Source organism: Oryctolagus cuniculus, chromosome 8 (assembly GCF_964237555.1).
Source record: "Oryctolagus cuniculus chromosome 8, mOryCun1.1, whole genome shotgun sequence".
Taxonomy (NCBI): domain Eukaryota; kingdom Metazoa; phylum Chordata; class Mammalia; order Lagomorpha; family Leporidae; genus Oryctolagus; species Oryctolagus cuniculus.
In genome coordinates, this window is record NC_091439.1 from 36,552,433 (window position 1) to 36,577,851 (window position 25,419).

At 41.3% G+C, this 25,419-nt stretch overlaps 1 protein-coding gene across 24 annotated transcripts in view; it reads right to left on the reverse strand.

The window, feature by feature from the left end:
- LARP1B (La ribonucleoprotein 1B) overlaps nucleotides 1-25,419 on the reverse strand; it is a 197,953-nt gene that overhangs the window by 70,268 nt on the left and 102,266 nt on the right. For 18 of the 24 annotated variants that reach the window (XR_011378248.1, XR_011378246.1, XR_011378247.1 and 15 more), the window contains one exon: nucleotides 17,306-17,429. The exons of 2 other annotated variants lie outside the window; for them this stretch is intronic. Coding sequence is in view for 13 of the 22 variants with exons in the window: in XM_070047594.1 (XP_069903695.1) it covers nucleotides 17,306-17,429 (124 nt within the window). In the remaining 9 variants the exon portion in view is untranslated. Of the gene's footprint in view, nucleotides 1-13,430; nucleotides 13,496-14,961; nucleotides 16,128-17,305; nucleotides 17,430-25,419 lie in introns of those variants that run through there. 4 more of the 24 variants (XR_011378249.1, XR_011378250.1, XM_051819851.2 and 1 more) reach the window with 4 other exon arrangements.

Below are 25,419 nucleotides of genomic sequence, written 5' to 3' on the forward strand. Positions count from 1 at the left end.
ATTAAAATGGCTGATAAACAGTGAAAGCATCCAAAATCAACAGAAATTAACCAAATGCAATAATAAAGAAAAGACAATTGAAAAAAAAAAATAAGTAGCCCAGTCTCACAATCCTACGTGGCAGTATCTAAGGGTCTAAGAGAAGAAGGAAAAAAAATGCAAAGCTAAAAAATGTTTAAAGAAGATGGGGCTAGTGTTGTGGCACCGTTAGATTCCCAGCTGCTCCACTTCTGATCCAGCTCCCTGCTAGTGTGCCTGGTAAAACAGTAGAGGATGGCCCAAGTGCTTGTGCCCTTACACCCACATGGGAGACCCCGAAGGAGTTCCAGGCTTCTGGCTTCTCCTGGCCTCAGATTGTTGGCCCAACTCCGACCATTGAGACCATCTGGGGAATGAACCAGAATATGAAAGAAGACCTCTCTCTCTCTCCCCCTTCTCTGTCTATAACTCTGCCTATCAAATAGATAAACCTTTAAAAAAATTATTTAATTTCCAAGTGATTGGAAATTTTCCTATTATCTTTCTGTTATCAATCTTATATGTAGTTTAATTCTGCTATGGTAAAACACATACTTCACATGATCTCAATTATTTTAATATTATTTGAATTAAATTTTGAACTACAATATAGCCTTCGTGATTTTACTAAAAAGTTGTCAGCTATTATTTCTTTTTTTAATAATATTTTTTGTTGGGGCTGGCGCTGTGGCGTAGCAGGTTAAAGCCCTGGCATGAAGCGCCAGCATCCCAGATGGGCACCTGTTCTGGTCCCAGCTGCTCCTCTTCCGATCCAGCTCTCTGCTATGGCCTGGGACAGCAGTGGAAGATGGCCTAAGCGCTTGGGCCCCTGCACCCACATGGGAGACCCGGAGGAAGCCTCAGGCTCCTGGCTTCAGATTGGCACAGCCCCGGCAGTTGCAGCCATTTGGGGAGTGAGCCAGCGGATAGAAGACCCCTCTTTCTCTGTCTCTACCTCTCTTTGTAACTCTGTCTTTCAAATAAATAAAATAAAATAATAATATTTTTGTTAACTTATTTGAATGGCAGAGTTACAGAGAGGGAGAGGGAGAGAGAGAGAGGAAGAGAAACAAAGAGAGAGATATCTTCCATCTGCTGATTGACTCCTCAAATGGCCTCAACAGCCGGAGCTGAGCTGATTCGAATCCAGGAGCCAGAAGTTTCTTCCATTTTCCCACAGAGGTGTAGGGGCCCAAGCACTTGGGCCATTTTCCACTGCTTTCCCAGGCCATCAGCAGGGATCTGGATCAGAAGTGGGGCAGCCACGACATGAACTGGTTGCCCATATGGGATGCCAGCGCTGAAAGTGAAGGCTTAACTTACCACACCACAGCACCGGCCCCAACAACTCTTAAATGATCCATAAAGAGGAAGTTTCAAAATATCAGGAATTTTTTAAAAAATATTTATTTATTTACTTGAAAGGCAGAGAGAGAGAGAGAGAGAGAGAGATCTTCCATCCGTTGGTTTACTCCGTAAATGGCTGCAACAGCCAGAGCTGAGCTGATTCGAAGCCAGGAGCCAAGAGCTTAATCCAGGTCTCCCACTTGGGTGGCAGGGGACCAAATACTTGGGCCATCTGCTGCTGCTGCTTTCCCAAGCACATTAGTAGGGGGCTGGATTAAAAGAGAAGTAGCTGGGACTTGAACTTACAGCACCCATATGGGATGCTGGCATCTCAGGTGGCAGTTTTTTTTTTTTTTTTTTTAAGATTTTTTTTTTTTTTGACAGGTAGAGTTATAGAAAGTGAGAGAGAGAGACAGAGAGAAAGATCTTCCTTCTGTTGGTTCACTCCCTAAATGGCTGCCACGGCCAGTGCTGTGCCGATCTGAAGCCAGGAGCCAGGTGCTTCCTCCTGGTCTCCCATGCAGGTGCAGGGCCCAATCACTTGGGCCATACTCCACTGCCCTCCTGGGCCACAGCAGAGAGCTGGACTGGAAGAGGAGCAACCGGGACTAGAACCCGGCACTCATATGGGATGCTGGTGCCGCATGTGGAGGATTAACCAAGTGAGCCATGGTGCCAGCCCCCCTCAGGTGGCAGTTTTATTTACTACACCACAGCGCTGGACTCTGGAAATATTTTGAATGAACTTAAAATTTAAAAATGACATAAAAATTTCCAAATGCAGCTAAAGCAGTGCTGAAAGGGTAATAAACAGAATTGAATTCCCTATATAGAAGATTCTCCTTTAAAGAAACAGGTATCAGGAAAATTCTCAGATAAAGATATTAAATGAAAACATTTATAAATAACAGATGGGTCAAAATAAATAAATCAGAAAATACTCAGAATTGAAAGTCAAAGTACAATTATCAAACTTCATGAGAAACATCTAAAATAGTGCTTATAGGGAAATCTGCAGCGCTAAATGGTTACGATGTTAAGAAGAACCACAGAGGGACACAATGAGAGACCTATAGGTCAACATCCTTGATGAAAAGAGATGTAAGAAACTTCAATAAAATATTAAACCTGAATCCAAGACACATTAAAAGATTATTCACCATGATCAAATAGGATTCATCCTAGGGATGCAAGGGATGGTTCATTATACACAAATCAATAATCAAGATGTAGCATAAAAACAAAATGAGGCCAGCGCCGTGGCTCACTAAGCTAATCCTCCGCCTGCGGCGCCGGCACCCCAGGTTCTAGTCCCGGTTGGGGTGCCGGATTCTGTCCCAGTTACTCCTCTTCCAGTCCGGCTCTCTGCTGTGGCCCGGGAGGGCAGTGGAGGATGGCCCAAGTGCTTGGGTCCTGCACCCGCATGGAAGACCAGGAGGAGGCATCTGGCTCCTGGCTTCGGATCGGTGCAGAGCACTGGCCGTGGCGGCCATTTGCGGGAGCGAACCAATGGAAAGAAGACTTTTCTCTCTGTCTCTCTCTCACTGTCTAACTTTGCCTGTCAAAAAACAAACAAAAAACCAAAATGAAAGATAAAAACCATATGATCATCTCAATAGATGAAAAAAGGCACTTAGTACAAGTAAACATTACTTCATGATAAAAACTGCACAAATCAAGCATAGAAGGAATATATTTCAATATCATAAAAGCTATATATAGCAAACCAACAGCTAACATACTGGATGGGGAAAAGAGGAAAGTTTTCTAAGACCTGAAACCAAACAAGGATGCTCACTTTCACCAATTTTATTCAATAATACTGGAAATGCTAGCCTGAGCAATTAGGCAGGAGAAGAATGAAATAAAGAGCAACCAGATTGGAAAGGAGGAAGCCAAATTTTCACTGTATGCAAATGATATGATGTTATTTATAGAACACCCTAAAGGCTCTACCAAAAACTATTAGAACAGGGAACTATTAGAATAGGAATGGGGAGGGGGCATTTTGCCTAGTGGTTAAGATGCCCTTTGGGATGACTGCATCTCCTGCTAATGTGCACCCTGAGAGTCAACAAGTAATGGCTCAAGTACTTGGATCTCTGCCACCCACATGGGAGATCTGGATTAAGTTCTTAGTTCCTGGTTTCAGTCTGGCTCAGCCCTGACTATTGCAGGCACCTGGGGAGATATGTCTCTGACTCTGCCTTCTTTGTCTTAAAAATAACGAACTCAGCAAAGTTCCAATATACAAAAATCAACATACAAAAAACAATAGCATTGTTACACATCAGTAGCAAATTACCTGGAAAAAAAAATTCAAGAAAGCACGCTCCAAGTCAGTGTTTGTGGCACAGTGGGTTGAGCCACCACCTATGATGCCAGCATCCCATATGAGTGCTGTTCAAGTCCCAGCTGCTCCATTTCTGATCCAGCTCTTTGCTAACGTGCCTTGGAAATCAGAAGAAGATGGCCCAAGTACTTGGACCTCTGCCACCTATGAGGAAGACCCAGATGGACTTCCAGGTTCCTGGCTTCAGCCTGGCCCAGTCCTGGCTGTCCAGACCATTTGGGGAGTGAACAGAGGATGGAAGATCTCTTTCTGTCACTCCTCCCTCTGTAGCTTTGCCTTTAAAATAAATTTTAAAAATCTCTAATATAAAAAAAGTAATCCCAATTCCAAAACTAAAATAAATACATGAATAAAACAAAACACAAACAAACAAAATTCTAGGAATAAATACAATCAAAGAGTTAAAAGATGGCTATAATGAATACTAAAAATCACTGACAAAAGAAACTGAAGACGACACAAAGAAATGGAAAGACACCCTGTGCTCCTGGATTGGAAAAATCACTATCATTAATATGTCCATACTATCCAAAGCAACTTACAGACTCAATGCAATCTTTATTAAAATACAAATGACATTATCACAAAAGTAGGAAAAATACTATTAAAATTTGTATGGAATAAGAAAAGACTTTTAATATCCAAGGTAATCATCAGCAAACAAAACAGGAAACATTAAACTTCCTGACCTTAACCTGTATTACAAAGCTACCTTAATTAAAATAGTATAAAAATTGCCATAGACACATTCACCAATGGAATAAAACAGTGACCCAAGAAATAAATTCACACATCTACAGCTAACTGATCTTTGACAAGGTGCTAAGAACAAACATTTAACGGCCGGTGCTGCGGCTCACTAGGCTAATCCTCCGCTTTGCAGCGCCAGCACACCGGGTTCTAGTCCCGGTCGGGGCGCCGGATTCTGTCCCAGTTGCCCCTCTTCCAGGCCAGCTCTCTGCTGTGGCCTGGGAGTGCAGTGGAGGATGGCCCAAGTGCTTGGGCCCTGCACCTCATGGGAGACCAGGAGAAGCACCTGGCTCCTCGCTCCGGATCGGCGCGGTGTGCCGGCCGCGGCGGCCATTGGAGGGTGAACCAATAGTAAAAAGGAAGACCTTTCTCTCTGTCTCTCTCTCTCTTTCTCACTGTCCACTCTGCCTGTAAAGAAAAAAAAAAAAAAAAAAAAAAAGAACAAACATTGAACAGTGTTTTCACTAAAAGATGCTGACAAAACTAGATATGCATATGCCAGAGGGATGAAACTGGACTTCCATCTCACCATGTACAAAAACCCATTCAAAGGAGATTCACAATCTAAATGGAAGACCTGAAACTATGACACTACTAGAAGAAAACATGAGGGAAGTATTTTAGGACATTGAAACAGATAAGGATTATTTTTGGATCAGACCTGAAAATCCAGGAAATAAAGGCAAAAACAGACAAATGAGATTTCATCAAACGAATGAGCTTCTGCACAGCAACAAGTGAACCTTGAAAATGGGAGAAAATATCTGCAAGTTATGCATCTGTCAAGGGAATAATAACCAGAGTGTACAATGGATTCAATACAAACAAAGCAAAATAAAAAGACACCCACAATCCAATTTTAAAATAGGCAGTGAATTTAAACGCATTTCTCAAAAGAAGACATACAAACAAATAGTTAGCTAGTACAAGAAAATATGTTTAACATCACTAATCATCAGGGAAATGCAAATCAAAATCACAAAGAACTATCACCTCACTTCAGTTAGACTGGCTATCCTCAAAAATACAGAAAGATAGTAAGTGCTGGTGAGGATATGACTGTAAGGGAACACTAGAATACTGTTGGTGGGAATGTAAATTAGCACAGCCATTATTGGAAAACAATGGGAAGATTCCTCAAAAAACTAAAAATTAAACTACCATATGATCCAGCAATCCCACTACTAGATATATTTCCAAGCAAAATGAAATGAGTCTCTCAAGAAGTCATCTGCACTCCCATGTTTATGGGAGCATTATTCATGATAGCCCAGACATGGAAATAGCCTAAGTGTCTGGCAACTGATGGATGGATAAAGAAAATATAGTACATAAACACAATGCAATATTATCAACCAGAAAAAAAGGATGAAATCCTGTTATTTGCAACAACTTGGATAGAACTAGAAGTCATTAAGTTAAATAAGCACCACATGATCTCACTCATGTAGAACACAGAAAAGTTGATGCGGCTGGTTAATCCTCCGCCTGCGGCGCCGGCACCCCAGGTTCTAGTCCCAGTTAGGGCGCCAGATTCTGTCCCAGTTACTCCTCTTCCAGTCCAGCTCTCTGCTGTGTCCCGGGAGTGCAGTGAAGGATGGCCCAAGTGCTTGGGCCCCTGCACCCGCATGGACGACCAGGAGGAAGTACCTGGCTCCTGGCTTTGGATCAGCGTAGCTCTGGCCAATAGCGGGTATTTGGGGGGTGAACCAATGGAAGGAAGACTTTTCTCTCTGTATCTCTCTCTTATTGTCTAACTCTATCTGTCAAATAAAAAAAAAAAAAACACAGAAAAATTGATGTCATAGGAGTTAAGAATACAATGGTGGTTACCAGAGGATAAGGAGTGTGTGGATGGAGTGGGGGAGTGCAGGTGGGGAAAGGTTGACTAAATATGTACTAAGTTACAGGTGGACAGAAGTAACAAGTTCTGGTGGGGCAGGCATTTAGCCTAGTAGTTGGTTAGGATGCCTGTGTGATACATGACTGTATGTAGGCTTAATGCTCAGGTACAACTCATTACTCTAGCTTCCTGCTAATCTCTTAGTAGTCTGTGATGATGGCTCAAGTAGTTGGGTTCCTACACTCATGTGTGAAGCCTGGACTGAGTTCTGGCTCCTGGTTTCAGGACGGCCCAGTCCTGGCCATTACAGTACAGGCATCTGGATGGAAGCAGTCTTTATCTTTCTCTGTTGAAAGAAAGAAAGCAATGAGGAAAGAAGGAAGAAAGGAAAGAAGGAAAGAAGGAAAGAAGGAAGGAAGGAAGGAAGAAAGAGAGAAAGAAAGAAGAAAAGAGAAAGAAAGAAGGAGAGAAGGAAGGAAGGAAGGAATGAAGGAAGGAAGGAAGGAAGGAAGGAAGGAAGGAAGGGAGGAATGAAGAAAGAAATAAAGAAAATAAAGAAAAATAAATTCTGGTGTTCCACTGTATAGTTGAGGAAATACATGTAATAATAATGTACTTTATTACTTTTGTAAAAAAAAAAAAAGCTAGAAAAATTGTTTTGAATGTTTTCACCACAAAGAAATTTCTACTTCTCAAATAAATAAGCAAATCTTGAAAAAAACAGAAAGGTCTCAAATCAATGATCCAAGCTTCCATCCTAATAAAGCAGAAAAAGAGAAGCAAAATAAACCTAAACCAGACAGAAAGACAGGAATAATAAAATTAAGAGCAGAAATGAATAAAACTGGAAGAAAAAATACAGCAAAAAAGCTGCTTTTGAAAAACAAATCAAGGGGGCTGGGGCCGGCACTGTGGCCCAGCAGGTTAACCACCTGGCCAGAAGCACCAGCATCCTATGTGGGCACTGGTTCAAAACCCGGCTGCTCCACTTCAAATACAGCTCTCTGCTGTGGCCTGGGAGAGCAGTGGAAGATGATCCAAGTCCTTGGGCCGCTGCACCCATGTGGGAAGACCCAGAGGAAACTCCTGGCTCCTGGCTTCAGCAGCTCTAGCTGCTGCGGCCAATTGGGGAGTGAACTAGCAGATGGAAGACCTCTCTCTCTCTCTCTCTCTCTGCCTCTCCTTCTCTCTCTGTGTAACTTTAACTTTCAAATAAATAAATAAATCTTTAAAAAAAAAAAAAAAAAAAAAAAAAACAGATCAAGGGGCCAGCAGTGTGACATAGTGGGCTAAGCCTCTGCCTGCAGCGCCAACATCCCATATGGGCATCAGTTCTAATCCTGGCTTCTCCTCTTGCAATGCAGCTCTCTGCTAAGGAGCAGATGGCTAAAATGCTTGGGCCCCTGCACCCACGTGGAAGACCCAGAAGAAGCTCCTGGGCCCTGGCTTCAGATGGGCCCAGCTCCAGCTGTTGCAGCCATCTGGGGAGTGAACCAGCAGATGGAAGAACTTTCTCTCTGTCTCTCCTTCTCTTCGTAACTCTGCCTCTCAAAAAAAAAAAAAATTAAAAAAAAAAAAGATCAACTTAATACACTATGAACATTTAGCTAAATTAACCAAGAAAAAGAAAATTAACAAACATCAGGAATAAAAGAAGAACTATCTCTAAAGCCCTTATAAACATTAAAAGAACAAAATAGAATATTTCAAACAATTTCCACAAAGTGATCCAATTTTATTTATTTATTTATTTATTTTTTTGACAGGCAGAGTGGACAGTGAGAGAGAGAGAGACAGAGAGAAAGGTCTTCCTTTTGCCGTTGGTTCACCCTCCAATGGCCGCCGCGGCCGGCGCGCTGCGGCCGGCGCACCGCGCTGATCCGATGGCAGGAGCCAGGTACTTATCCTGGTCTCCCATGGGGTGCAGGGCCCAAGCACCTGGGCCATCCTCCACTGCACTCCCTGGCCACAGCAGAGAGCTGGCCTGGAAGAGGGGCAACTGGGACAGAATCCGGCGCCCCGACCGGGACTAGAACCCAGTGTGCCGGCGCCGCAAGGCTGAGGATTAGCCTAGTGAGCCGCGGCGCCGGCCAAAGTGCTCCAATTTTTTAGATACAAAAACTCACTTAAGAAAAAAGACATTACCTAAATAGCCTAATATCTATTAAAGGAATTAATGTATAGTTATAAACATTCCAATAGTTCCAAGTCCAGATAGCTTCACTGGCAAATGTTAACAATGTGTAAGGAATAACTAATAACAATTCTAAACAAATTCTTCCAAAATATAAAAAATACTTATGAACTCATTTTATGAGGCCAATAATCTCTAATACCAAAATCATACAAATATGATCTAAGACAATGAAATAGAACCTAGTTTTCCTCATGAACATTAATAAAAAAAATCTTAAAAAATATGAGGCCCTCCCGACAAAGAAAAGCACAGGACCGGATGGATTCACTGCTGAATTCCACCAGACATTTAAAGAAGAACTAACTTCAATTCTTCTCAAACTATTCAAAACAATTGAAAGAGAGGGAATCCTCCCAAATTCTTTCTACAAAGCCAACATCACCTTAATTTCTAAACCTGAAAAAGATGCAGCAGAGAAAGAGAATTACAGACCAACTGCCCTGATTAACATAGACTCAAAAATCCTCAATAATATCCTGGCCAACAGAATTCAACAACACATCATAAAGATCATGCACCCAGACCAAGTAGGATTTATCCCTGATATGCAGGGATGGTTCAACATTCACAGATCAATCAACGCGATACACCACATTAACAAACTGCAGAAGAAAAACCATATGATTATCTCAATAGACGCAGAGAAAGCATTTGATAAAATACAATACCCTTTCATGGTGAAAACTCTAAGCAAAATGGATATAGAAGGAACATTCCTCAATACAATCAAAGCAATCTATGAAAAACCCACGGCCGGCATCCTATTGAATGGGGAAAAGTTGGAAGCATTTCCACTGGGATCCAGTACCAGACAGGGATGCCCACTCTCATCATTGCTATTCAATATAGTACTGGAGGTTTTAGCCAGAGTCATTAGGCAAGAAAAAGAAATTAAAGGGATACAAATTGGGAAAGAAGAATTCAAACTATTCCTATTTGCAGATGACATGATTCTTTATTTAGGGAATCCAAACAACTCCACTAAGAAACTATTGGAACTCAGAGAAGAGTCTGGTAAAGTAGCAAGATATAAAATCAATACACACAAAAAAACAACCTTTGTATACACAGACAATGCCACGGCTGAGAAAGAATTTCTTTTTTTAAAAAATTTTTTTAATTTTTTTTAATTTTTTTATTTTTTATTTATTTATTTTTTGACAGGCAGAGTGGACAGTGAGAAAGAGAGAGACAGAGAGAAAGGTCTTCCTTTGCCGTTGGTTCACCCTCCAATGGCTGCCGCGGCTGGCGCACTGCAGCCGGCGTACCGCACTGATCCGATGGCAGGAGCCAGGTACTTATCCTGGTCTCCCATGGGGTGCAGGGCCCAAGTACTTGGGCCATCCTCCACTGCACTCCTGGGACACAGCAGAGAGCTTGCCTGGAAGAGGGGCAACCAGGACAGAATCCGGCGCCCCGACTGGGACTAGAACCCGGTGTGCCGGCGCCGCAAGGTGGGGGATTAGCCTAGTGAGCCGCGGCGCCGGCCCGAGAAAGAATTTCTAAGATCAATCCATTCACAATAGCTAAAAAAAAAAAAAATCAAATACCTTAGAATAAACTTAACCAAGGATATCAAAGATCTCTATGACGAGAATTACAAAACTTCAAAGAAAGAAATAGAAGAAGATACAAACAAAAGGAAAAATTCTTCCATGTTCATGGATTGGAAAAATCAATATCATCAAAATGTCCATTCTTCCAAAAGCAATTTACAGATTCAATGCGATACCAATCAAAATACCAAAGACCTTCTTCTCAGATCTGGAAAAAATGATGCTCAAATTCACATGGAGGCACAGGAGACCTCGAATAGCTAAAGCAATCTTATACAACAAAAACAGAGCCAGAGGCATCACAATACCAGATTTCAAGACATACTACAGGGCAGTAATAATCAAAACAGCCTGGTACTGGTACAAAAACAGGTGGATAGACATTGGAACAGAATAGAAACACCAGAAATCAATCCAAACATCTATAACCAACTTACATTTGATCAAAGATCTAAAACCAATTCCTGGAGCAAGAACAGTCTATTCAACAACTGCTGCTGGGAAAACTGGATTTCCACATGCAGAAGTATGAAGCAAGACCCCTACCTGGGGCCGGCACTGTGGCGCAGTAGGTTAACACTCTGGCCTGAAGCACCAGCATCCTATGTGGGTGCTTGTTTGAGAACCGGCTGCTCCACTTCCCATGCAGCTCTCTGCTGTGGCCTGGGAGGTCAGTGGAAGATGGCCCAAGTTCTTGGTCCCCTGCATCTGCATGGGAGACCCAGAAGAAGCTCCTGGCTTCTGGCTTCGGATGGGTGCAGCTCCAGCCATTGCGGCCAATTGGGGAGTGAACCAACAGACAGAAGACCTCTCTCTCTCTCTCTCTCTCTCTCTCTCTGCCTCTCCTCTCTCTGTGAAACTCTGACTTTCGAATAAATGAATAAATCTTTAAAAAAAAAAAAAAAGATCCTTACCTCACACCTTACACAAAAATCCACTCAACATGGATTAAAGATCTAAATCTATGACCCGACGCCATCAAATTATTAGAGAGCATTGGAGAAACCCTGCAAGATATTGCCACAGGCAAAGACTTCTTGGAAAAGACCCCGGAGGCACAGGCAATCAAAGCCAAAATTAACAACTGGGATTACATCAGATTGAGAAGTTTCTGTACCGTAAAAGAAACAGTCAGGAAAATGAAGAGGCAACCAACAGAATGGGAGAAAATATCTGCAAATTATGCAACTGATAAAGGATTAATAACCAGAATCTACTAAGAGATCAAGAAACTCCACCACAATAAAACAAACAACTCACTTAAGAGATGGGCCAAGGACCTCAATAGACATTTTTCAAAGGAGGAAATCCAAACAGACACATGAAAAAATGTTCAGGATCACTAGCAATCAGGGAAATGCAAATCAAAAATACAATGAGGTTTCACCTCACCCCGGTTAGAATGGCTTTCATACAGAAATCAACAAACAACAGATGCTAACGAGGCTATGGGCAAAAAGGCACACTAATCCACTGTTGGTGGGAATGCAAACTGGTAAAGCCACTATGGAAGACAGTTTGGAGATTCCTCAGAAACCTGAATGTAGCCCTACCACATGACCAAGCCATCCCATTCCTTGGAATTTACCCAAGAGAAATTAAATTGGCAAATAAAAGAGCTATCTGCATCTCATCTCCATGTTTATTGCAACTCAGTTCATAATAGCTAAAACATGGAATCAACCTAAATGCTCATTAACAGAAGACTGGATAAAGAAATTATGGGGTATGTACTCTATGGAATATTACACAGCAGTAAAAAAAATGAAATCTGGTCATTTGCAACAAAATGGAGGAATCTGGAAAACATCAAGCTGAGTGAAATAAGCCAGTCCCAAAGGGACAAATATCATATGTTCTCCCTGATCTGTGACAACTAACTGAGCACAAAAATGAAAGCTGTGGAAGTGAAACTGACACTATGAGAAGCAATGACTTGATTAGCCCTTGTCCTGACTGTTGAGGAACAGCTTACTATTTTATTCCTTTTAGTATTTTCTTTTTCTATTTAATATCATTGGTTGAACTCATTATTTAACACAGAATTATTCTTAGGTGTTTAAATCCAATTGAAAATTGATCCCTGTTAAAAATAAAAATGGGAATAAGAGAGGGAGGAGATGCACAGCCTGGCACATGTTCTCTCAGTCTTACCCCTAAGGGTAAAGCTAAAAACTTGCCATGGGACTCCAAATCCCATTAAGTTTACAGGTACCAATGCCATCTTACTAGTTAAAGTTATCAGTTTAAGTTCATTACTGCTCATAAAGACAGGATTAAGTGTCAAAGGGATCACATAAATAAGACCAAGTGTCTACTAATAATAATAGAATTAAAAAGGAGAGAACGATCCAACACAGAAAGCAGGCCACACAGCAGACTCAAAGAATGACAAAAGCCCTAAACAGCACTCTGGCCTCAGAATCAGCCCTTAAGGCATTCAGATCTGGCTAAAAAGCCCATGAGAGCATTTCAGGCATGGAAAGCAAAGACACTGTGGCAAAAAATGACCTACATGAAAGATCTCTGTGAGTGAGATCCCAGTGGAGAGAAAGGGCCATCAAAGGAGGTACCTTTCTCTGAAGGGAGGAAAAAACTTCCACTTTGATTATGGCCCTGTCCAAATAATGTCGAAGTTTGTGGACCTAAGAGGCTTCCATAGCCTTGGCAGCTCATGACAAGAGCTTTGGGTGATCACTGATGTCATAAATAAGAGTGTCAATTGTTAAATCAACAACAGGAGTCACTGTGCACTTACTACCCATGTAGGACCTCTGTCCTTAATGTGGTATATTATGAGAATTAATGGTAAAACTAGTCTTCAAACAGTACTTATACTTTGTGTGTTTGTGTGGGTACAAACTGTTGAAACTTTTACTAAGTATAGAGTTGATCTTTTGTATATAAAGATAATTAAAAATGAATCTTCATGAAGAATGGGATGGGAGAGGGAGTAGGAGGTGGGATGCTTTAGGGGTGGGAGGGCGGGTATGGGAGGAAGAACTGCTATAATCCAAAAGTTGTACTTATGAAATTTAATTTATTAAATACAATCTTTCTATAAAAAATACGAGTGAAATGAATGAAGTAGCATATAAAAAAGATACCATCATAATCAAACGGATTTTATTCTGGGAATCCAAGACTATTTCAACATTTAACAATGTAATTTACAACATCAACAGACTAAGCCAAACTAGATGATGATATCAAAAGACTTAGCAAAAAGGAAAAAAAATCAATAACCATTCAAGATTAACAACTCTCAGTACCTGAGAAATAACCATTTCCTCCACCTGATAAAGGACATCTATGGAAAACCTACAACCAATATCATACTTGATGGTTAAAGAGTGAAGGCTTTACCTCTAAAATCAGGAACAGGGCAAGGATGTCCCATATCACCATTCCTATTCAACATGTTGGAGGTCCTAACCAGAGCAATAAGGCAAGAAAAATATAGAAAAGTAAGAAACAGACTGCATCTATTTGTTGAAACATGATTATCTATATAGAAAATACCAAAGAATCTACAAAAAATTCATCAAATTAATAAGTAAATTTATCAAAGACAAAAAGATATAAGTTAAACATACAAAAGAATTGTATTTCTACATTATAGTAATAAACAATTACAAAGTAAACACTTTTTAGTATCATTTGTAATAGAATATACATACACACACACCTACACACACTTGGGAATTTTATCTAATGAAGTACATGCAAAGTACACCAAGGTCTACAAAACACTAAAGAACAGAAAACACTTAAGTGGAGATGTATATCATGTTCTTAATTGGAGGATTCAATACTGTTATGATGTTAATTACCTCTGAACTAATCTATGATTCAATTAAATTCCAATAAAAATTCAGAGAGTTTGTATGGACATCAATAGGCTATTCTTATAACATATAACTAAAACAACCAAAACAAATTTTAGAAACAAGAAAAGAGCTGGTGGACACTACTACCTGCTTCTAAGACTGTAGTTGTAAATTTACGCTAGAGGCAAAGGGATAAATACAAGGTTCAGATGACTAGAATACAGGATCCAAAAAGAGATCTATATACATAGAGGTAGTTGATTTCTAACAAAGGTTGAAAAAGCTCAATGGAGGATAGACTTTTTAAAAAATGGTCACTGGAATCACTGGACACCAATGTCTATACTTATTTACATCATGTACAAACAAGGAAATAATCCTCAAAATTGATTAGATATCTGAATTGGGTAAAAATTAAAAAAACATAAAACTTCTAAGAGAAAACTCAGAAGAGACTCGTGTGACTCTGGGGTAGGTTTGATTTCTTTGACAAACATCAAAAGTATGACACATAAAAGAAAAAAATATGAAAACTGTACTTCATTAAACATAAGAATTTCTGCTCTTCAAAAGATATTCTTAAAAACATAAGCCTCATACTGAGATACGTGAAAAATTCCATATGTAATAAAGGACTTGTTTCTAGAATAAAGAGCTCTCAAATCTCAATAAGGGCCAGCGCCGCGGCTCACTAGGCTAATCCTCCACCTAGCGGCGCCGGCACACCGGGTTCTAGTCCCGGTCGGGGCGCCGGATTCTGTCCTGGTTGCCCCTCTTCCAGGCCAGCTCTCTGCTGTGGCCCGGGAGGGCAGTGGAGGATGGCCCAAGTGCTTGGGCCCTGCACCCCATGGGAGACCAGGAGAAGCACCTGGCTCCTGCCTTTAGATCAGCGCGGTGTGCCGGCCGCAGTGCGCCAGCTGTGGTGGCCATTGGAGGGTGAACCAATGGCAAAAGGAAGACCTTTCTCTCTGTCTCTCTCTCTCAATGACCACTCTGCCTGTCAAAAAAAAAAAAACTCAATAAGAAAACAAACAATTCAATAAAAGGAATGAAGAAATGTCAAAAGATTTGGACAGACATTTCACCAAATATAAACTGATGAAAAATAAACACATAAAAATACGTTCAACATCTTTAATCACTTTGAGGTATTCCTATTAAAACTGTACAATTTTTAAAAAGCACCCAATACCAAGTGTTAGATGAGAATGTAGAGAAACCGGAACCCTCATATATTGCTGGCTGTTATGTAAAATGGCACAGCCACTCTAGAAGAGTCAGTTTCTTATAAACATACGGTTAACTGTGTGATCCAGCAATGCCACACGGAAGCATTTACCAAAGTGAAATGAAAATTTCTTTTCACATGAAAACCTGCAAGCAAATATTATAGCAGCTTTTTTCACAACTACTCCAAACCAGAAGCAATCCATGTCTTTGAACAAATGGAATACTAGTTAGCAATAAAATGAAATAAAAACAACACACAAAAAGCATGAATGAATCTCAAATGCACCATCCTTTATAATGCATAAAAAGCCAGAATCAAAAGGCCACATTCTATTTGATTTCACTTATAGGACATTCTTGATAAGGCAAAGCTATAGGGATAAGAAACAGAAAACAGGTTGCCAAAAGCTTGGGCTGGGGTTGACTACAAAGAGGCATGGAAGAATTGTGCAGGAGTGCTTCTGTAACCTGATTAAGCAGTTTTTACATGACTGTATGCACCTGTCAAAATATCCAAAACTACACATGCAAAATGTATGAAATTTACTAAAAGTATATTATATTTTAAAAATATGACCCCCTGAAAATACAGGCTAAAATAGACAAAAAGGTTTGCATGAAACTAAGAAGTTTCTGCACAGCAAAGAAAGCAATCAACAGAGGAAAGAGAACCTACAGAATGGAAAAAATATTTGCAAATTATAATTTAATGTTAGTATATAAGCAACTCAATTCAATAGCAAATATATGTATCATCTAATGAAAACATAGGCAAAGGATTTGAATAGAGAGGTCTCAAACACAAAAATGGCCAACAGGTATGTGGAAAGTTGCATCTTTATGGAGACTCCTAAAGAAATTAAGAATAGAACTACCACACATGATCCAACAATCCCTCTTCTGGGCATACACCCAAAGGAAATGAAATCACTACCTTGTAAAGATATCTGCATCACTATGTTCATTGCTGCATTGCTCACAATAGCCCTGGTGCATCTGTCAACTAATGAATGAAGAAACTGTGAGATACACAGAAACATACACATAGCCCTAAAAAAAAGGAGACCTGTATTTGCTACAACATGGATGAACCCCCACGACATGCTAACTGAAATAAAGTCAGATACAGAAAGAAACATGCTGTATGATCTCACATATATGAAATTTTTAGAATGAGCCAAATATAGAGAAATAAAACAGAAACTAAAAGTGACATATCAATGTATTTGAGTGTCTGGACCTCGTATGTATCCTGATTTTAAAAAACTGAAGACCAAAAGTGATGAATAGGGAGCATGAATACTAACTACATATCTATTAAAAGGTTACAGATATTTTTAGCTGTGATCATGGTGTGTGTTATTTATGAGGTAAAAGAAGTGGACCTTATCTTTTTAGAGACACATGCAGAAATATTTAGGGATGAAAAATATGAATGATATGACTTGGAGTTTGCTTCAAATAATTAACAGGGAAGTGTAGGGAGTGACTAGAATCCAGATGAAGCAAAAGTGGGTATGAAATGATTAAGGGTTAAAGGCAGGTAATGGTTTTATGGGAGTTTCATTACACTATTCTCTTCTTGTATATGTTTGACTTTTTCTTATTAATGCTTCCAAAAACTGTAACAAAACAGTTACCTTTGCCTGAAAGTGTCAAAATGAATTTATGAATTTCCCAAATGTATTCACATTTTCACATGGATCTAAGGCCTTAAAACAAAATTATGACTCTAGTAGAATAATGATCAGTAAGTCAGTGAAAATTGTTAAGAAGAGAAATATTTCCAGCAATCTTAAAACTACATCAGATACATAAAGAACCAACCAATTCTGCTTATTTCTAAATAAGCATCTGGTTTTGAGCAGGAGATGTCCTAACAGATAACTTCTAGTTCCCCTTTTTGATTATCTGCCTATTCAGGCAAAGTAAGAATAAGCTGTGATTCAAACTGTGTGTGTTTACTATAATGTTATCTCACCAAATTTACAATCTGTATTTTCAACTTTCTAAAACTTTTTGAGGTACAATGGACAAATAAAAGTTGAGTTTTAAAATTCTAGTACTCTACCAAATATCTAATGTTTTTCTGCAAATAAAGAAAAAAGGAGCAATCTTTTAAAACAATTTAGAACTGCTGTATACTGGTCGAGACACTTACACAAAAGCTTATTTACCTACCTTGCCTGGACTCTGAAGGTGCTACAGGAACTTCTTGATTTGACTCAAAAGGAAGTTCAGGTGTTAGGTTTTCAAACTGCTCTTTACTAATGAGATTTAGCTTCTGAAAGTTCTCAACTTCTTGCTGAAGTAGAATGGAGGAATCTAATTACTAAACTGTCTAATAGAGCAACCAACAGACAATAATCGATACCAACTTCAAAAAATGAGCTTTTAAAAAAATAAGGATTAATCACAATGGAGTAAAAAGATGTTCTAATAAAGAGTCTAGAATTACATTTAATAACATTTAATATTAGAGTCAAAAAGAGGCATATAGAATCTAAAATACAAATACTTTATGATTAGAGAACATTATAAAAGCAAACATACTAATTAGTTATTTTTTGAACATTTATACACAAGATCTTCAGAGTATTTAAAGTTACAAAGTAATCTAATGCATGTTCCCTATCCTTTGGCAATTTGTAAGTTAGAAACCTACAAATAAAAACTAATAATATTATCTGAAATTAATATGAAAGGTGATATTTGGTGTAAGAATTGATATCATCAGGGAAGGCTCACAGAAGGAATGGACAGAAGTAGCTCTCGAAGGATGAGAGTTTAGACAAAGGGAAAAAGCATGCTATGTGAGCAAGGCTAAGAAACTTGGAAAACACAATGCTTGTTAGAAAGAAACTAAGTGAACAAGAAAATCTGTGTAGGACCAGTGGTCAAAGGTCTGACAAGGAAGTTGGAGAGAGCTGCTAGAACATTAATACCAGGTCACAATTTTCAAGTAATTTTTTAGTGCTGAGGTACTAACGGCCAAAGATAAATCTGGATGGTACTGGAAGCTCATTTCCAAACCTCTTTCAGTATCTTAGCAGCAAAGAGGCTCAGCAGGTTTGAGTTGTTAGCTCAAAGGAAGAATGGGTTCACCCCAGCCTCCGGGGCTCCAAAGGCTCCTTTCTAACGTTACACAGTCACTTAGACATTGTTTGTTTTACAAATATATGGAGTGGCTGCTCTCTAGTGCACAGAGAGGCAGCCTGTCTGGTTTCCCCCACCTGACAACGAACCTTTGGTGTGTTTTGTGGTGGCCTTTCCTTTCACTAGTGCCAAAACCTGGACCAGGCTCTCCCATTGACCTTGCTCTCCCCTAGGGGGTGTGAGCTGCTTCAGGATCCTGGACTTCTACCAACCACAAAAATCACCCCCAGACCTCCTTCATTGCCACCAACCACTCTGCAATCTGCATCCATACACTGGCCCTCCAAAATTCCTGAGGTAAGATGGGGTGGGCGTAGGATCCTCTCATTGTGACTCTCTATGGGTTGTGGTTCCATGCAACTTGGCCCTGAAGTCCTGGTACCAGGACCACAGGGTGTGTTCAGGCAACAGTAGGTATGGGTGACAACTCAACCCCCATTTCCCTTATACAGGCTGTTAGGAAAATGATGCAGGTTTTTTTTTTTGGACAGGCAGAGTGGACAGTGAGAGAGAGAGACAGAGAGAAAGGTCTTCCTTTGCCCTTGGTTCACCCTCCAATGGCCGCCGCGGCCAGCACGCTGCGGCTGGCGCACCGCGCTGATCCGATGGCAGGAGCCAGGAGCCAGGTGCTTTTCCTGGTCTCCCATGGGGTGCAGGGCCCAAGCACTTGGGCCATCCTCCACTGCACTCCCTGGCCACAGCAGAGAGCTGGACTGGAAGAGGGGCAACCGGGACAGAATCCGGCGCCCCGACCGAGACTAGAACTCGGTGTGCCGGCGCCGCTAGGCGGAGGATTAGCCTAGTGAGCCGCGGCGCCAGCATGGCACAGTTTTATGGTGAAATCTATACCCTGACACCATCCTAAGCTCTAGCCCCCGCCGCCATTGCTGGAAGCCAAGTGGCCACATGGCCCAACCACCATCCTAATGGGATTTGCTGCTCCTACTTCCCTGCTCACCCTCTGGCAAAGTTTTAAAAGGACCTGTTCCTGAACACGTGGCGCTCTCGCGCTCTCTCTCTCCCTCCCTCTACCTCCTTCTCTCTCTCTGTCTCTCTGCTCTCCCTTGGCTTCTCTCTCGCTCCTCTCTCTTTTCCTTGCTCTCTCCCTCTCTCACCTGCTCTCTCTTCACTCTCTTGTCTTGCTCCTCCTCTCTCTTCTCTCCTGGCTAGCTCCTCTTCTCTCTCTCTTACTCTCTTTTTCCTTTTTCGTCCCTTCCCTCCAGTCTGCTGGGTTTTCCCCAATAAACCCTTTCCCTTTGGTGTGTTTTGTGACGGCGTTACACAGGCTATGACCTGAGCTCCAGTGGGTGCATGGGTGATGTTCCCATATCCTCCCATCTGACTCTATGGGTCATCATGGGAGCTTCGTCCCACATTCCGTCGGATCCTCCTCTCAGCTGTCTCCTACCTCGACAACCCGTCCAAATGGCTGCTTAATGGCATGGTTAACATTAATAGGACCCCTACCACTTGTGTGAGCATGTCTAAGCCTTCTATCTCCACTCATGTTCTCTGGCTCAAACTCTCTTAACTTCCAAAGCTCTCACTGAAAAGCCAAAACTCCAGCTCTCACTATCTCGCTGTACCTCCCCCTCCCACCCAGGAATTCTAAGCTCCTGCTTGCCCTTATCTCAGAACCAGCCCTTGTCCATGTCTACTCTCTCTGCCTTCAAACACCCTCCTCCCAAAGAAGCAAAGGCAAGTTTGGGAATGGGCTGTCTCCATGCCATCACCCTCCTGCCCTGGTCCTCCAGCTGGTCTTCACACCCCACCTCCCATTCAATTTTACCATAAGAATAGAGAGGGAGTGGTGATTCCATCCTTTTGAACTCAAAGATTACTGTAAACAAGTCACCTATCCCACCCTTCTGATGGCTTTTTATTCTATAAGGAGCAAGCCAGACAGGATAAAGGATTGCAAATCAAGTCTGTTGATGGGTTTTGTCCCCACCTTGTAACTGAATGTCAAGCTGACTTCAGCAGGTCTCCTTAATACCTACAAACACAACTTCCTGGTCCCATTAGCAGGCATTTCCTAGATATTTGATTTGCTAGATCTGGGTTAAAGTCTAATTATCCCGTTTGCAGACAGGCAGTTTTTCGATCCAGACTCCCATTAGATACAGTCAACACGTGGCCTGAACTTGTGTAGACAAGTTTCAGCATGTCTTTGGTATCCCCTTTCTTCTTAAGTTCCCTCTTGGGTCACTTCTGTCTGGTCCTCCCTATGTAGTATATACCTCAGATGAGGTTTACTGGGGAGAAGTTTATTCCCCCACTATGCTTCTTCGTAACTTCACCTGCCTAGTCACCAATGTAGGTGGTAACCAGAGCTGGCACGCTCCAGCTTAAAAACACCTTTGCTAAGGCTCTCACCAGGAAGGCTTCTTGTCGAAATCAGGCCCATTAGAAAAGACTCAAGGTTAAGAGGCTTAGAACAACTATCTTTCTTCATGTAGGGGTTACAAACTGACAGTGTATATTTGACAAGGCAGAGGCCTAGTCAGTAAAGGGAACTGATCTCTCCCTGTGTGTCCTATTCTGACAAAGAGATACCCGAGGTTACAGGAGTGGAAGGCTGAGGCAAAGTGGGTAATACGTGCTAGTCCCACCCTCACCTTCCTTCCCTTCCCTGTGGGCTTCTGCATGTCTGGATGCCACAGGCAGTGAGAGAATTTTGAAAGACATCTTGACTCCTGACCTTAAAGAAAAATGCCTCATCTTTTTTTACACCACTATTTGGCCTGGTTGATATTTTGTTCATTAGCTCTGGGTTAAAAGCCAAAACTGCCTCTCTCTCTTCCCAAACCTTCCTCTTCCATTCTGCCACTCCCTCTCTTCTAACCTAGCCACTTTGGCATCTCTTCTACGCTGCACAATGGGGACCATCAAGCCCTGAGAGAAATTTCTGAAATTCTACTGAAGAGTTAAAATTGTATATGTGCGGGTGTAAAAAGTTAAGCTTAAGCTTACAGGTTTAAACCTTCCTGGTACAGCTGTAAAAATAAGACAGAGTGAAGTAGCACCTTGACAGTAGGGACTCCATTTTGGAGCACTTGAGACTGCATTCTGGGAAAGCAACCCCCCCGCCCACCGTGAAACTCTGGTCTGAAACTATGATCTCAAATAGTTGTACAATAACAGTGCACTACATCACCCTTGACAACACACAAAAACCCCCTAGCATGATTGCTCAAGCTTAAAAGTAGAAAGGTTGCACCTGGGTTACCTGGGCTAATAATAAAGATGTGATTTGTCTGTGTCTTACATTAATGTCAAGTCCTAATTGCTAATTGTAATATTGTAACTGGTATTGTCAAGATTATGATAAATATTAATTTCACTTAGGTTTTAGGTTATGTTGACCCCAGTAACCATATACTCTCTTTTGATTTTATGTACTCTCTTTTGATTTTAGCAACTGTGTATAGCAACCGTGCATAGCAACCATGTATTCCCCCCTTCCCGGTTTTGCGGTTTTTGCCTTTATAAACCCTAACCTTTGGTTATTCGGGGCTGCTCTGCTTTTGTATGATCAGGCAGCCCCAGCATGCTGTATAATCAATAAATCTTTAACCCTTTGCTGATTGCATGAGAGAAAAGTCTCTTGGAGTCGTTCCTAAGGCGGTGGGCTTTTTCAGACTCTAACACTACACCCATATATCTCTCTCAACCTATGTGAAATAATGATCAAGGCTACTGGCCCTTCAAACCAGCAGGCTCACCAGATTAATTACTATTTCCAGACATATCTCCTTTTCCATAATTGCTCCTTACTCTATCACCTATCCGATTCCCCTTAGGAATCTCCAGAGGGGCACCCATCTGCTCTAATGGATGCCCTCTCCCATTAAACCTAACATAATGGTAAACAATAACTTGCCAAACTTATTGTGCAATTTGGTTTCTGATGATATAGCAATGGGTAACAGTACTCATTATAGCCACTAAGGTGGATTTTGCAGTCTCCGGTTTAACGTCACTGATTTATAGTTTAAAGTTTTTCTTTTTTTTACAGGAATGGGCACTTTCATTTTATTCCATTCCAATCAGATATTCCATTCCAATCAGATATCAGATATACAGATTCCATCCTGTATGTTTCCAAAGACCTGTTAGACATTCCCACGTGCACCTACCATAGCTAATTCCATCTTGTGTCCCAACAAAATCTATCAGTTCTTACCTCGTTTCCTGTCCTGGAAATGACAGTATCATTTATCTCACTGCCCAAGGCAGAAAGCCTTCTCTCCTTACCACTGACATTCTCCCCATGTCTGGTTTTTCTACTGAATATAACCCTGCAGTCATATCCTGTCTGTCCTTCCTGCTCACTGACTCTATGCCAGCCAGTTCTAATGTGTTTCCCCAGGACCACATCCACAGCATATAGTTAAAGTTTTATAAAAGGAGTAGAATCCCATATGAATGCAATTTTGACTTTAATTCAGGTATGGTATAGTACTAGTATCTTCACTCATCTAGGTGTTATTGCTTAATGTAAATTGGGCAAAGGCAGATGAGATAAATGTGTCTCAATATAAACATTGGTACTCTTAACACCGTATATTCTATAGAAAAACTATTTGGGTTTGCTAGCATGTTTTCATAAATTGTCCATATGAAAATAGTTCAGCGCCACTTGAAATTAACTCGATGTGTTATCTTATTTAGAAAATGTTGTCTTAATTTGGAGCTTTCTAAATTGTTATTTCAAAATGTAAATCAAGGAAATCAGCATGTGGAAAGCAAAAGACATAGAACTAGAATCTGATCCTCTGTTAAAGCAATGAGGTTTTTACAATATTTTGAAACCATCTTACAAATTTGTTTTAAACCTGTAGCATCTCCTTTTAATAGTTTTGTTTAATTGGTGACTCTGTCAGTTTCCTAGCCAGCTCCAGTAAACTATTTTCTCTTCCCTAGTTCTGTCTCTGTTAAAATTGTTCCATGTTCTAGCCCTTAAATTTAAGGTTTTATTTCTGATATTTGGAATGACCAAAGAGACACAAATTTCGTGTTCTGTTAAAGTAATCTATTATGTTCTCTTAATGTGTCTGTTAAGTTCTGACTGTTTAGAACAGCTGAGTTTTTATTAAGAGTTATAGTTTCTTTAAATATATGCTTATTCTAAAACATTTGAATAATCACCTTGTAACAATGATCAATAGTATGTAATGATGTTAAGGGATCCTATTTCCACCAGATATTTTAAGCTTCCTTGGCATCCTTGACAGATATTAAAAAAAATCAAAATTCCCAACTTTTTGGACTTTGATATTTTCAGTTGGGCCCCTGAAAATATCAAAGGATATATGACTCTCACCTTGTAGAGACACCAACTAATCAGGCTACTTGGATTATATTACAGGTACTGTCAAGATGTGAAGGGGTACTATATTTTAAGTTATGATAATATAAAATGCTATTGATACAAATATACAAAAGCTAAAGTCTAATGATCTTGTGTTACCAGACATGACAGTTATCTTAATGAGGAGGGCCCAGAGGCCTAAAATGCCTAAACGCTTTTTGTTTTTTTTGTTTGTTTGTTTGTTGATAGACAGAGTAGAAGTGAGAGAGACAGAAGGTCTTCTTTTCTGTTGGTTCACCCCCCAATGGCCACTGAGGCTGGCGCACTGCAGCCAGTGCACCGCAGCCAGTGCACCGCGCTGCTCCAAAGCCAGGAGCCAGGTGCTTCCTCCTGGTCTCCCATGCGGGTGCAGGGCTCAAGCACTTGGACCATCTTCCACTGCCTTCCCAGGCCACAACAGAGAGCTGGCCTGGAAGAGGAGCAACCAGGACAGAATTTGGTGCCCCAACAGGGACTAGAACCCGAGGTGCCGGCGCCGCAGGTGGAGGATTAGCCTATTGAGCCGCAGCGCCGGCCTAAATGTTTTTTTAAATCCTACCATAGACTTCTAGTTTAGACCATCAAAGATTAGAGATGGGACTTGAGCACCCCCTTGATGTGTACCCTCTTAAAAGTTTTCTCTGGTCTGCTTTAACAAAACCAGGAGTAAAAGAAAGCTTGGGTGGCCGGCGCCGTGGCTCACTAGGCTAATCCTCTGCCTGCAGCACCAGCATCCCAGGTTCTAGCTCCGGTCGGGGCTCCAGATTCTGTCCCGGTTGCTCCCCTTCCAGTCCAGCTCTCTGCTGTGGCCCGGGAAGGCAGTGGAGGATGGCCCAAGTGCTTGGGCCCTGTACCTGCATGGGAGACCAGAAGGAAGCACCTGGCTCCCGGATTCAGATCGGCGCAGTGCCAGCTGTAGTGGCCATTTGGGGGGTGAACCAACGGAAGGAAGACCTTTCTCTCTATCTCTCCCTCTCACTGTCTAACTCTGCCTGTCAAAAAAAAAAAAAAAAAAAAAAAAGAAGAAGAAGAAGAAGAAGAAGAAGAAAAGAAAGCTAGGCAGCAGAAGCAATGTAACGAAGAAGAAGAAGAAAAGAAAGCTAGGCAGCAGAAGCAATGTAAAGATAGGTGGCAGGCCAATTAATGGCTGCTCTACACAGTGATCTGCCATCAAGGGGACCCAACAGGCCAGTCCACTGCATTAGTTTATATGGAAAGCCAGGGCTTCAGCAGAAGTCAGTTCACAAAGAGCCCTGGCAGCTCTGCCAGTCAAGAGTTGGATCACTAGAAATGGAACTGCCCTGGAGTCAAAGAATGCCCAGATCAGAGCTGCAGACCTTGTTGGCTCTAAGCTGAAAAGCCATTCACTCTGCCCAGCTTCCAAAGTAACCACTGCTGCTGGGTGGATGGCCAAGTAGGGTCAGCAACATTGCAGGCAGAACTGTATATTTCCTGTTAAGAGATGCTACCTGTCTTTACCTGGCCAGCTCTCCTCCCAGTCCAGCTATGTGATGGAAGTCAACAGGGTGCTTTCCCCAAGGAGGTTCACACCTCTTAGGATGTATCCCATATGAAGACATAGATACTCCTGGGCCTCATAACTGGCAAGGCCTTAAAGCCCACCTGGTTATTATCAAGCCCCTTCTGTCAGTTTCTAGTTGCCTTGCAATGGGAAAACTTGCTTACAGTTTAGACAGCACCTTTCACAGGTCTTCTAATAATGACTCTGTCCTTTGTTCTAGACCCTGTCTAGCCCACTTGGGGCCTCATTCCTTTGTAATCACAC